Source organism: Galeopterus variegatus, unplaced genomic scaffold, assembly GCF_000696425.1.
Source record: "Galeopterus variegatus unplaced genomic scaffold, G_variegatus-3.0.2 Scaffold1319, whole genome shotgun sequence".
In the NCBI taxonomy this organism is placed as follows: domain Eukaryota; kingdom Metazoa; phylum Chordata; class Mammalia; order Dermoptera; family Cynocephalidae; genus Galeopterus; species Galeopterus variegatus.
In genome coordinates, this window is record NW_007727430.1 from 112,343 (window position 1) to 127,497 (window position 15,155).

The window sequence follows — 15,155 nt, forward strand, 5'->3', positions numbered from 1 at the left end:
TTCCATGAACTTTTTGAAGTACCCTCATATTTCCTTCACTAAACTATAAATTCTATGAGTTAGTTATCCTCTTATTGTCTTCTCAGTCCTCTGACAGTCTCTGGGTCTGGGGTACAATAAATGCCCAATAAATGTTTACTATATTAATGAGCGCATGGCCATAACTATAGGTCTACGGCAGAGTTTCTCAACTTCAGCACTACTGACATTTTGGAACAGATAACTCTTGGTTGTGGGGGTCTGTCCAATGGGTCGTATGATGTTTAGCAGCATCCCAGGCCCCACCCCCAAGATGTAGCAACCAAAAGTGTCTCCAGACATTGCCGAATATACCCTAGGGGTGGGCAAAATGGCCCCCAGTTGGGAACCACTGGTCTATGAAATATGCTTGTGACTTTAGATACATAAGTAAGAAAGTGACAATTAATCCTAGGCAACTCATTCGTGTGGAGAGGAAGGGAAAGAACAGAGGGAACATGGGAGGGGATAACAGTTACTCCTCATCTTGTCAGTACCTTCCTGTATTAACTCTAAGCTGTAAGACTGACTCCACCAACTTTTTGCTTTCCATATGGCAGCTACGACACTGAGACAGGTAAAGTATTTCAAGAAACAATGTCAAAATGAGGATTTCCCAAAACCAGTTCAGAACATTAATTCTACACACTGTTAGTAGATGTTATTAATAAAATGATCCATGGGCCAAGTAAGTTTGCAAACATCAGATTCTGCACAATTAAACAGATTTCTTTATTATGGTACTTATCAGAGTCCCTTAACCATCTATTACNTGCACAATTAAACAGATTTCTTTATTATGGTACTTATCAGAGTCCCTTAACCATCTATTACACTTTGGAAGTCTCTAAGAAGGATGTATATAGGATGCCCTATATCCCAAAATTCTGGAGCCTGGGTCTTCTGTCTTGGCAGATCATCTTGTGGGATTAGCGTGTCTTGGACCACACCCTGGGCAATACCGGCCTAGGTTTATCACAGTAGTAACATCCTTCCATACATGGGAATTTCTCAATCTCCAGGCAAACTCTCTAGGTTGTTGATAAGCATGGTCCATGGTGCTATCATGTTAAAACCACCTGAGAATATTCAACATCTACTTATGTTGTCTATTTCCAACTCTGGGTGCTGTTTCAGGTATAACAGAATGATAAGCTGATGATTTCCTCTGAAGGTAATTAGTAAGGAAGTCATATCTCCCTTTTTAAAGATTTACTAAAGATTTGTCTCTCTAGCCTCAGGAACCTTGCCTTCCCTGACACTCTAGTGAATCCATGGATAATGTAGAAATTGCAAATGATTGGCTCACTATGTGCCAGGCAACATGGCACATAGTGCCATGATGAGTAAGTGGGCATGTGTCACTTACTCATCACAACAACCCTATAATGTAGGTTACTTTATTAGTTCCATTATTTTCTAGAAAAGAAAACCAGGACCCAGAACAGGTAAGAAGCTTACTCAGGGTCACACAGCTAGCAGGTGGAAGATCCCAGATTTGAATCCATGTCTGGTTAAGGGCATGTTCTTTGCAATTCCATGACCTCCATGCCCCACCCTTATTCCATTCACTCACTCTTTCATTCAACTGCCTTTCCTTCAGTAGCTCCTACATATGTGCCAGGCACCGTGGGAGGAACTAACAGGTGTGATGTGTGTGTGGAAGGAGATTAAGATGTTCCAGAAGAATAACAGCTAGGACAACCTCTCCTGAAGTGCAGAGAAGACTCATGTTCAGGAGAAGTTGCATTTAAGATGCGATCTGAAAGTTGAAGCAGCGTGGGTATAGGAACTGACATGCATGTGTGTAAATATTGCTCTACCATCCTCCCCTCATTCTGGGTTGACTTTCTACCTTCCCAAGTGAATAATACTTCTTATGTTTATCTAATTAATACAGTGCCTTTTTTTGCAAAGGGCTAGAATGAGCAACTACTAAAAGGTTGCTTCCTTTCATAGTCACTGGTTATCAGCTTCCCTGTATGCATTTTGGCATATTGAAAAAAGTGTGCCTGGTCCTCTACTAATTACTATGAAAATAATGGATGCCAGAACTCTCTCTTTCTTTCTCTCTCAGGCCTAATGTGTGTCCAGTGGCTCTGGAGCACATCCTGAGGCTGGTGGCACAACTCTCAGGGCTCTATAATGATGTGTGGCTTGTTCTTCTTGACACTGTTACATAACAACAGGGATTCATCCCTCAGAAAGCACAGCTGAGACCAGTGTAGGAAGAAAAGGCTTTATTACTTGCAAGCAAGGAGAACACTGGGAATCGTGCCCAAAGCAATGTCTCCCTGAGCAAGGGAGAGGGGTTCTCTTATATAACCAAAGTTCTTGCCTAACTTCGCACCCAAGTTCTCATCGAGGTCTTCTCATGTAAATGAAGGATACGAACTTGTTCAATTTGGATTGGCTGACTATGGGACATAGTTCATTGGTCAGTTCTGAAGCCTAATTTGCATTTGGACCTAGGAAGGAATGTGGCCTTTGGGCAACAGTGGGACCTCAAGAAGTTGTCACATGGGCTAAGCTGTGAGCCCTCAGCTAGTACAGGTTACAGTCCATAGATGGCAAATTGAGACTTACTGTGATGGCTGACTTGTGACATAAAACAGGGCCAGGTAAGTGTGGAGTTCATCTCTGGGTCCTGTATTTCAGTTTCAGCAGATGTATTTTGAGAGCTGTCTAGTATTCCATGGTTTGCAACTTCCTGCCACCTCCTGCAGCAACAGAACTTAGAACAAAAGTTACGACTGGTTCATTTCCTGTTTCAAACTTTTTAGCGGCAGCAAGTGCCTGGGCATTTAGGAGACCCTGGACCCTAGGTTACAACACTATGCAAAAGAATACGAACGCAGAGAGTGAACAACTAGTAAACGTCTGCTGCATTGAGAGAGAAAAGCCCAAGCTAGATAGTTTCTTTTCCAGTGGAAAGGATGTATTGTATCGAGACTATACTTACGTAAAAAAATTGTGGGGAGAAACTGAAAAATAACTCTTTAAAAATTCTATTTAAAGGTTGGATCCTTTGGAAAAACCTAAATATTTCCTACAAATATTTGACAATATACCATTTTAACCCTTATTAAGCTGAAAAATATCACAATGCCACTCAGAAAAACAAATGACAATTAGAACAGAAACTGGGGCTTGAAAATATATGTTCTTCCTCAGTGCATCCTAAGGGTATCTGCTAAAGTTCCAATTATAGTCATTTTACAAAATCTAATTTTCCTACAGCAGTTTAGCAGCATCAGAATTACCTGGAGGGCTTGTTAAAACACAGATTGCTTGTCCCACCTGGAGTGGGGCCTGTATTAGTCTGTTTCTGTTGCTTATAACAGAATACCTGAAATTGGGTAATTTATAAAGAAATAAAATTTATTTCTTGCAATTTCAGAGGCTGGAAAGTCCAAAGTCCAGGCAACACATGTGGTGAGGGCCTTGTTCTACAGCAATTCAAGGTATCACATGGCACGAATGGGCTGAGCAAGAGAGCTAACCTGCTCACTCGCTCTCCTTATAAAGCCATCACAATCATGCCCATGGCCAGCCATTAAACCATCAGCCCATTATTCCATGAATGGATCAATCTATTTACTAGGGCATAGTCCTCACAATCTAATCACCTTTTAAAGGCCCAGCTGTTCAATTACCATAATTGGATTTCCCATCCTCTTAACATTGTTACAATGGAGATTAAGTTTCCAATACATAAACTTTTGGGGGACACATTTGACCCATAGCAGGGCCTAAACATTTGCATTTCTATAAAGTTCCCAAGAGAACCATGATCTTCTGATAATCTTCCCTTTGGCATGCAGGTGTGTTTCTCTTCAGGTAATTGACATGTTGCTGACAAGTTGATAAGGAGCAAGTTAATATTTTTCCAATTGTCTCTATTATGATTTCAGAGGATTTTTTTCTTCTTTGCTGATCCACTAATAATGACCACTGATAGTCTGTGGCCTCGCCCTCTGCCAAATGAGGATCATTTGATAAACAAGCTCCTAGCCACTAAAGAAGGAACATATTAAAATAAGTCATATGGTGAATACCATTGTATGGAAATGCAGCATTTATGACACAAGCTCTTACTTTCTAATTTGTCTTTTTTATGAGGCTAATTTTCATATATCAATTTTTCCAAGAGTAACTGCATCTGGACATTCTCTCTCGAAAATGCAAGATGATTTCAAATATCTGCAAGCAGAATTTCAGAACACCTAAATCCATTACCATCTGAAATGTTAACTAACTAATGCAGACGATAGAAGTTGGAATGTGAATTGACTGGTAATACTCCCTCATCCCACGTATTTACTGAGTGGCCCCTGTGTCCAATGAACTAGGCAGTAACTGAGTGAAGATGATACCAGGGTGCCTCAGTTAATGACATGTCACATGCTTCATGGTCCCAGATACCTTTATTTATTTTCTTTGTCTGGCCACACAATTTTGTTCTGGTACCTATTGTCATAAGAAGTCAAGGATTAAAATGCTAAGGAGAGGGCCGAGCCCGTGGCGCACCTGGGACAGTGCGGCGCTGGGAGCACAGCAGCGCTCCCGCTGCGGGTTCGGATCCTATATAGGGATGACCGGTGTGCTCACTGGCTGAGTGCGATGCGGCTGGTCTCAAAAAGGAAAAAAAAAAAAAAAAAAAAAAAATGCTAAGGAGAGAGAAAAGAGAAGCATCACAATATTTTTAAATGGTAATTTTTTTGCAGGGGGAGAGGGGTGACTGGCCAATGTGGGGATCTGAACCATTGACCTTGGTGTTACCAACACTGTGCTCTGAGCTAACCAGTCAGTCCCACAATGCTTTTAAATTATCCTTACGTTGCCAGTCTACTATTATTCCAAAGGAAGATTATTCATAGTCATTGGACCATGTGGTGAAGTAGAAAGTTTAATTGCTTTTGTAAACTTGGATCTAAGAGGATAACTGAACTTTGATAGGGAAAGGGAGGAGAGGACTTTCTCCTCTTCTTATCCTCCTTGGTGTGATGTCTCATCCTATGTTGCCTCTGGGAACTAAAAATGAGCAAAGAAAACCAGGTGTCCCAGGATACACCCAAGTGAGTGTAAGGTAAAAGAGGACATTTGTCATGCTAACGGGATAGCATTTAACCAAGTTTCCACCTCACCTTCACTCTGAGAAAATGGTTTATTTCTAAAACTGAGTAAGCAACAATATTTTAAACATATAACATCCAACCATCTTGGTTCAAGGTTTTTTAAAAAATTTTTACATGTTACCATCAACATGTATAGCAGTTCCTCTATATAAAAACAAGTTAGGGGGCCGGCCCGGTGGCGCACTGGATAGTGCGCCGCTTGGGAAGCGCGGCAGCGCTCCCGCCCGAGGGTTCGGATCCCACGTACAGACCGGTTCCCGCTCACTGGCTGAGCGAGGCGTGGGAGCAACACCGAGGTTTGCAATCCCGTTGCCGGTCCCTGGTCCGGTACGGGGGCAACACTGAGGGTTGCGATCCGTTGCCGGACACGGAAAAAGACAAAAGACAAAAAAAAAATAAAATAAAATAAAAATAAAAATAAAATAAAAACAAGTTAGGTTTGTTTGTTTGTTTGTTTGTCTTAACAAAAATAATACAAATAAGCTTTGCAAATATTTGTAAAATACCAAAGTATATGAATTAAATTATGAAAGCCTCTTCATTCTCCCCAACTTTTCTCCCCATTTCTGCAGTAACCCCTATTAACAGTTTGGTCTTTGTCTATCCAGTTCTCCTTCTATGCGAGTGTATTTATACTTGTGTATGCATATACTATATGGGTTGAAGTTTTAAACACATAAATGCTACAATATTATAGTTATTATTTTGTAACTTTTTAAAATTAACAATAGGCCTTGTATCTTTCCATATAAGCATCTATTGGTCTATTTTGTTCTCTTTATAGACTCAGTGTTGGTATAAATGTATCAGATTTAATCGCTCCCATAAAAATGGACATTATTTTTATTATTTCAACATTGGTATAATTGATATCTTCCTTATGCATGATCCTTGTGCATGTGTGTGTGTGTGTATTTCTGTATAAGACATTCCTCAAAGGAGAATTAGTGGATATCTGCAAAAGTTGTTTCCAGTCTTTACATTCTTTACATATTAAGAACTATCTTGGTTTCAGATGTTCTTTCAGAAACAACCATTTTTTTCTTTTTCTTTTTAATTTAAAGAATATCAGATAAGGATATAGGTGATCTGGTTTAAATTTCTAGCTGTGTGGACTCATAAATCCCACTTACCTTGTCATAGCATAGTTTCCTAATATTTAAATTAAAAATAGAAAATTAAAGTAAAATTAATTAAAGAAAAACTAAAGTAAATCACTGTTAAAGTCCCTCCTAACTCTAAAATTTTATTTTATAAGACAAAAAAGTAAGGTATTTTTTCTGAAGAAAAGAAACATAAAACTCCTACATACATGTTTATAAGATAATTAGCTACATACATATTTATAAAGTGACTAATAACTGAGTTCAACACAATTCAACAAATATTTTATCATGCATTAGGTGTTGTCTTTTACATTATATTAGATGCAAAGTAAGATGCCATTCCTACTCTTAAAGATCTTATAATCTAGGAAGTGGAAAATACAAATCCATAATTAACTGTAAAATACAATAATCAGAATATATGTTATTTAACAATTACAAACAAAATCTTCTATTAACTATATAAAATTTTAAACCTGGACACATGAAATATGCTTGATGAGATCCTTACTTAAATGTTAGGTCTCCAAAAAAATAACATACTCTTGGAAGCTAAATGTTAAAATATATCATTCTCAGTACTATCTCAAGTTTGCTAATGGGCTACTTGCGCTCTATTTGCAGGTGCTGTGGAGAGAGTGAAAAAAATCCGAGACTATGCTTTTGTGCACTTCAGCAACCGAGACGATGCCGTTGAGGCTATGAAAGCTTTAAATGGAAAGGTAACATAGGAGAGAGAAAAAACATGTACAAATTTCACCCAAGTTTAGTGTGGACCTTCTATTCAAAAGTGCAATCCTGCAAGTCTGTCTCAGTCCAGATTTGTCCATCTCTGACATGGCTGCCTCAGTCCATTGAAGATGCACAAAAGAGAAGTGATGGAAAGCACAGTGGAGAATGGGAATGTGGCTAATATGTCCAGCTCTACCTCTAGTTTTTTCTTATTTGTCATTAACAAGTCACAGGCCCTCGATTTCTTTATAAAGAGGGGATTAGAATAGATTATTTCAAGGTGTTTTCCTAATTCCAATTTTCTCTCATTTATTCAAAGAGATTATCATCTTTGCAGTGCAATAGTTTAGAAGCTGATGACCAGAAAAGATATCAAGATAGCCATTATTCTGCCCTCAGAGTTTGATCTTCCAACTCCAGAAGACTTAGTATCTCTCTCCTTGCCAAAAGCAGGGTCTGGGGAAAAACTAACTTTTACATCCTTACTACTTGTTTGTCTATAGAAACCAATATAATATTTACATATCAATCCAATGAACATTAAAAGCCTTCAGTAGACTGCTTATCATGCTAATAATGTCTGGAATGATACAAAAAGAATCAAACTAAAGATGCTTGTCAAAGTCTGCTGAAGAGATAAAACAAGTACACAAACACCTATGCAAAGTACAGTCAGGTATCATAAAAATAGATGAGAAGTGCCAAGACAGTTCAAAGAAAGAAGGGGGTCATAAGGAATCAGAAAAATCTTCATGGATATGAGAAGATAACGTATAAGAGAAGCCATGAAAACTGGGTATAATTTCAAAAGACAAAACATGGAAAGGAGAGGCAATCTCAGACAGAGGCACAGAATGGGGGAAGAGCAAGACGAAATTGGAGAACAGTAAAATGGAGAGCAATTTGGTTAGAAGGTAATGCACACAGGGCTATTTTACCACCAGGTCTTGCATCCGTCAGCTTCCCAGCAGGAAACAGAAGATGAAGGGATTAATTACAAAAGTGGGGATTAGGGTGATCAAGAGAGATAGTGCAGGAATCTGGGGCTCACAGCATCCCTGGAGTCAAAGGCACAGAGAGCTGGAGGATAATAAGATTCCTGAAGGGAAAAGAGTTGTGTACAGTGGGTCTCTTTGAGAGAAATAGTGATCTTCGGTCAAGGATCACAGCCAGCCCAAGGTGACCTCTCAGAGAAGGAGCCGGGAGAATAAATGTCCCAAACTCACTGTGGTCTGCCTCTCCAATCTCCCCATTGGTCAAATCCAATCATAATCTGGAAGGCTGGGGAGCCTGCAGAGGACCCCATGTAGAGTAGCCTCCCAGAGCAGAGAGCAGGCTAGAGACCAATGACGTGTGCATCTGGAGGGCAAAGGGAGGACGTCTCAGCCCAGGTCCTTCAGAACCAGTGGAGCCCTTGGCAATATGAGCTCCTCAGTGGCCTACAAAAATGTTTGAGTCCAGGAGGAAAAGAAGTACTGCCTCAGATGCACAAAGAAAACTACAAAACAAAAACTAATGCGTATTTAGATACATGTCTATGAAGCAAAACATTATTTCCATTTTCATTGATTATTTACATTTTAGTATCATAAAAAAATGTTATTGCTTTGAAAACAATTTGTAAGTTGGATTTTCTCTATTTGGAAACATTCCTGAGTATACATGATGGTCACCCAGAAGGCTCAGCCAATCGTAAATCAAATGCTAAATAATTACATTGGAATAATTGCAGTGTAAATGTATTGAAATTATTCCCAAATTTATAGCCGGATATTTTTATGGCAAAATTTACATATGTTATGGAATTAAATATATACTAAATATTGTATAGAACTATAATGTGGTATGGGAAGATCAAAAGTAAATATTCCTAGGACCTATGAAGGCTTTTGAGTGTGTGTGTGTGTATATATATATATATATATATATATATATGGATATTTATATTTAATTTATTAGACAAAGCAAGACAAAGCTTTTTTTGCCATGAAGTAATGGTCACATTTACAATTTAGGAAAATTAACCAGTAAGAGTAGACTTTTTCATAGAGTGGGGAAAGAGATGTAATGGAAATTAGTTATAAAACTATTAGTCAACCAGATGGGACAAAATAAAAGGCTTTAAATAAGGTGAGAATGGAATGTAGAAGAGAGCTCTATACAGAACTATTGGGGATGACCTCAAAGGACCCAGGAACTGATGGGAGGGCTGAGAAAGAAGGAAAAGTTGTTATGTCTTCAATATGGGGAACTATGAGGGAAGTCGGAAGGGAAACCCATTTAGAGAGAAATGTAATGAGTTGAGCTTTGGACATGATTATTCATCCATTCTATAAATACAAGTTTACTTCAAAAAGATCATGGAAAAATAGAATTAAAAGATAATACAAATCTTTCCATGAACTTTTTGAAGACCCCTTGTATTTGTGAATATACAAGTTTACTTCAAAAAGATCATGGAAAAATAGAATTAAAAGATAATACAAATCTTTCCATGAACTTTTTGAAGACCCCTTGTATTTGTGAATATCTATGATGTGAAAGAAATTTTTCTGGGCTTGTTGGGCTACACAGATTAATGAGATGTTGTTCTAGCTCTTGAAATGTCTAAACCAAATCACTAAAACACAAGGCTGTGTTTAAAATGCTATTGGAGGGGGCAGAGGAATGTGGAACAAAATCTATTATAATAGGAAAGCTGACTTTGCAGTAAAGAATCATTCTATTCAAAACATCTCTTGATATGGGAGTACCTATAAGCAGAGACCTGTTTGAGTCTCTCACGTTCCTCAAGACAAGACTGAAAGTATGAAGAATCGTATATGCAAGGTCACCCCCTTCCTCCAATATTCCAAGTCTACTTCTTCTAATTACATCAACATCAGTATAAGATTGGTGACTATCAGGTGGATTCTGTCTGTCTCTCAGTGTGTTTCATCAAACATATTTGAGACTGGCTACTGCTACTAAAAAGTGAGGCAGATAAATAAAACTAGGGACAAATTGCCCCAGAGGCTCACCAAAATGGTCAGGATAACTGTGAAACACAATCTTCGTGAAGCAGACTTCAATAATCCAGGAACCACTGAGTTGCTCATGAAATCAGAGGATAAGGGTGCACACTTAGCTACTGTAAAAGGGAATTTCTGCAAAAACACTTTATATTATTTTCTTCCTTTGTTTAAAATAGTAGCCCATCATATTCTTATTCAAAAGAAGCCACAAATGCTTTCTGACAACACTTTGTGCCTTTGATAAGAAATACATCAATTTATCAAATATTTGTTGAGAGCCATCTTTGCTACTGTGTAGACAAGCAACCTAGAAGCTAGCTGCTCATGCAGATCTTCATACAGCCATTATCTTCAATATGTGGAGCTGTTTGCAATCTCAAAAACTTGTATCGGAGAAGAACTACTCCAATAATGCTTAAAAACAATTTTAAGTGGTGCATGACTTGAGAAACCTCAATATTGCTCCCACCTGCCCAACCCCCACCCTCCCTGTTTATTAGTTCACGACTGTTCAGCAGATCAAAAGCCTGCCTTATAAGGAAGCACCTATGGGAGACAACGCAATCACCTCATAGATTCTTCTTCCTTGAGTAGGGCCCCACTTAAGGCTTTCTTCTTCTCCAGTGAAAACTCACCTATTGTATAGCTTCTCTAAGGACTGAGATATTTAGCTGGCTGTCAGTTGGAAAAGCCTGATTGGGCTGCCCATGCCAAGGTATTAATAATTGATAAGATCTCTTTATTGGTTTCCTTTCACCTTCATTTTACTGTGATAGGTAGTGGAGATTATATTCTACCCATAATGAAACTAAAATTTCTCATAATTGTATAATTATATAAATATGTAATTTAAAATATTTATATTATAATAGAAAATATCACGTAATTTTCTGTCTCAGTGCCTTATCCAGAATATACATTTATAACCAAGATGTCAATGAATGGTGGCCAATATGCCAGTGCCAAACCTGTTGGCATCTTAGGCAACCTACCAACGAAACGACTCAGAGAAAATTCAACTCGTGTACAAACGCTAACCTATAAAGAGGCAAGATACAAATAATCGAAACAGTCAGTAAACATACAGCAAACAATCTAACATTTAGAAGAAGACATGCTATTGGGGCTCAGCCACACTTGGTTGTCTTCACATCTTCTCATATTGCTTTTTCCTTGATCTCCACAACAGGTGCTGGATGGTTCCCCCATTGAAGTGACCCTTGCCAAACCAGTGGACAAGGACAGTTATGTTAGGTACACCCGAGGCACAGGTGGAAGGGGCACCATGCTGCAAGGAGACTACACTTACTCTCTGGGCCATGTTTATGATCCCACTACAACCTACCTTGGAGCTCCTGTCTTCTATGCTCCCCAGGCCTATGCAGCTATTCCCAGTCTTCATTTCCCAGCCACCAAAGGACACCTCAGCAACAGGGCCATTATCCGAGCCCCTTCTATTAGAGGTAACACTATTCAGTTCTTACCTTAGAGTAACCCCAAGATTTCAAATGATTTGTATTGCTATAGCCTTAGGCAAATTGGATGGGTGTACTGGGAGAAAAGGACTGAAAATTTGTTTATTAAAAATCAAATATTATATCAATAGGTTTCCTTCCACAGGAATCTTTTTTCACATTACAACTGGTTATTGAAAAAACTTGGTCAGGGAATAGTGCAAATAAACTAGCATACAAATTTGGTCTGTGCATGGACCCATACAATTTGCACAAACTAAAACCCAGTTCCCCTACCATTAGCTTCTTACTTATCCCTGGACCATCATCTTGCAGTCATATGTGACTCATTACAAAACTTCCAAGCGAGAGTAGTATGGTCCAGTGGAAACACGTTACCTCCAACAGCAAAAACACTTCAAGGCATGTGAGTTCTTGATGGTGACTTAGTGGCATCATCTTTATATATAAATCACAAATTACCATAAATATAGTCTAACAGATATATGACCTCCCCCCCCCCAAAAAAATGTGTTATACCTTCTAAAAAGCCAAACTACTAAGGAAATCAACTTATTTATTTAGTATATGGGAAACTAAATAAACTCCAAATAGAAAACAAACAAACAAACAAACATAAAAACACCTCCATCTGACTGCCAGACAATAAATATTTCATGTTTGAATCCTGTAAGAATTACAAATGTTTAAGCAGTTTTCTGAGACCAGTTAGCTCAAACGATATAGAAGATAAAGAAAGCATTTTTTATTTCCAAGAAACTAGTTTGTCTCTGCCTTATGGGCTCCTTCAGAGTGGTTTTTCTAGGATGTGGCTAATGCCAAAGGAATCCCAGTTTTATCTTTCAATATGACACCAATCTGGGCAATTGAACAAAAAACTATGTATATAAATCTATTCTTGGGTTTGACTTAGAAGAAAAGGGGCACATCCAGATTACTGTGGAAACAATTATCTTACTGTGTTTTACTATTTCGTAGGAGAACTGATTTTACCACCCTAAGACTTTCGTGTTTGACAGCCTTAAAAGTCCATACCCATAATAAAATCACTTCCCCAAATTGTAATGCAAAAGAAATCATCAGGATTTCCTTCAGGATAATATGTAAATATAGTAATAAATGAAGACATTGAAACATTACATATTCATAGTCTAAAATCACATCATTAACCAGTCCATACAACTTATTAAATATAAGTTGCCAACCAATTGTGATGTAGAAAAACTCCACTCTAAGGGAAAAAAATACCTATCTTATAACAGGAAAGAAATCAATGAATAACATTCACAGATGAAGGGTAATCAATTTAATATTTTTTCTCTTTATGTCACCAATAGGAAATCAAAATAGCAACATGGCAAACAAAAATCAAAAGGAATCTATGCATGAAACTCAACAGAAATTTAAGCCTCACAGTGACAGAACATGAAAGAGAGTATGGTGAACTTCAAAACATGCTTTCTAAATGCTGGTTTTCTGATAAGTCATTGAGTGCAGGATAATTAGGAAAGCTAGAATTCATTTATGATTTACCAATCAATGATAGTCTCTATGCAAGACTATTTCAATACAAGTGGTCATATTATGTTGGGATGTTTTAATAATCACATTCCCAAGCTTTATTAGTCTATAGAAAAACATCAACAAAAGGTTAACTGAAGACAGAAATTGCAAAATGTCTCTCTGCACTAAAATTTTAAAATTGCTTGTGTACTTATCAATAGCTTTGACAGTATTGCTTTCTTCCACAAGAGGTTTTAAAAAAGAGAGAGAGATGACTGTGGTGAACCTTACCTTATGTTGAGTTTCATTACATTAGAATCCTAGAGTTTTCTAACCATCTTCAGGGTGATAATCAATGTGACTGGGGCTAAGTGTTCCATTACAGTAAGATTCAGGGTGATTTTCTGGTGGTTTGATTCAGTTTAATGCCTTCTTACATTCCTAGAAATTTACATGAATGTACCTGTAGGGGCTGCGGGAGTGAGAGGACTGGGCGGCCGTGGCTATTTGGCATACACAGGCCTGGGTCGTGGATACCAGGTCAAAGGAGACAAGAGAGAAGACAAACTCTATGACCTTCTACCTGGGATGGAGCTCACCCCAATGAATCCTGTCACTTTAAAACCCCAGGGAATTAAACTTGCTCCCCAGGTAAGTCATGGTTTTCCAAAGACAGTTTCTTTATGTTGAGCCAATGACCACCATTCACCTTTCATCAAACGATTGACTTGCTCCTTCTCGGGCTGCTGGTTTTTTGTTTTTGTTTTTGTTTTGTTTTACTTGATAAAGTACCTAATCAACACGATGTACTTTGAGGGAATGTGGGTATTGAGTGCTATTGTTCCATTTAGGCCTTTTCATTTATTTTTAATCATAGAGTTTAAAACCTTAAATAATCTCCCACTGAAATGCAAAGGACATAAGAGGTATTAAGAATTATTGACAAATACCTTAAATGAAAATAAAATGAGGCAAAGACCCTACCTCAGAATAAATGCCTATTGTGTGTGAATCAGGTTGGTTGGTAAATGGAGAATATTCATAACAGGAAACCCTGAATAGACCATTTGGGACATCTTTTCTTGCAAACACTGTGTTTAAGAGAAAGCTCCACATGATACCTAGGTGAATCTTTAACCATGGGTGCCATCAGTCATATCAAATTAGGTCTTCATTTTTGGGCAGTGGCATTATGGTGAATTTTTATTGTTTTCACTTAACAGTTCCAAGTTTGCCTCATGTTTCCGAATGAGGCTGTGGTTTTTATTATTGGAAAACTAAAAGTTATCAAAGTCGTTTCAATAAAGAAACTGAATATCAGGGTTAAAAATAAAACAAAACAGAATCTGTGTTAACCTTTAAGCTGATCCTACAATGGTCATTTTTGGGCAGTGGCATTATGGTGAATTTTTATTGTTTTCACTTAACAGTTCCAAGTTTGCCTCATGTTTCCGAATGAGGCTGTGGTTTTTATTATTGGAAAACTAAAAGTTATCAAAGTCGTTTCAATAAAGAAACTGAATATCAGGGTTAAAAATAAAACAAAACAGAATCTGTGTTAACCTTTAAGCTGATCCCTGTGGGTGTGCAATATATGCTCATCTCTGAAATACACTTTGGCTGAATAAGCAGAGTAACAGTCTGTGTACACATAATGTAACTTCCCTACGTCCATGCCAAGAGTATCAGTCCCAAATTTACAGAGGTATCCTTATGATTGCAATCAAGAAGAAAACAGTTTTCTGTTTTTTGTGGGATTAACGGCTTTCATTTTCTGACAAATTAGTTCATCTAAAGTTTCTCCTAACCTGACCCAGGTAATTTAAAAAAAAAAAAAAAAAAGAATGCCTACCAAAGTGGTTAGCAGTAATCATTGATTTGTTCACAAAGCATTTATTGGGCTGGCAGGTTAGCTCGGTTGGTTAGAGTGTGGTGCTGATAGGGCCGGCCTGGTGGCGCACTGGATAAGTGTGCCGCTTGGGAAGCGCGGCGGCGCTCCCACCCGAGGGTTCGGATCCCACATACAGACCGGTTCCCGCTCACTGGCTGAGCGAGGCGCGGGAGTGACCCCAAGGGTTGCGATCCCGTTGCCGGTCCCTGGTCCGGTACGGGGGCAACACCGAGGGTTGCGATCCCGTTGCCGGTCCCCGGTCCGGTACGGGGGCAACA

General features: G+C 38.4%; 1 protein-coding gene across 1 annotated transcript in view; it reads left to right on the top strand.

Annotated features, from left to right (window-relative positions):
• A1CF (APOBEC1 complementation factor) overlaps positions 1 to 15,155 on the top strand; it is a 90,960-nt gene that overhangs the window by 69,678 nt on the left and 6,127 nt on the right. Inside the window, exons 7-10 of the mRNA XM_008576260.1 lie at positions 579 to 595; positions 6,887 to 6,984; positions 11,198 to 11,471; positions 13,432 to 13,637. Coding sequence (XP_008574482.1) covers positions 579 to 595; positions 6,887 to 6,984; positions 11,198 to 11,471; positions 13,432 to 13,637 — 595 coding nt within the window. The remainder of the gene's footprint in view (positions 1 to 578; positions 596 to 6,886; positions 6,985 to 11,197; positions 11,472 to 13,431; positions 13,638 to 15,155) is intronic.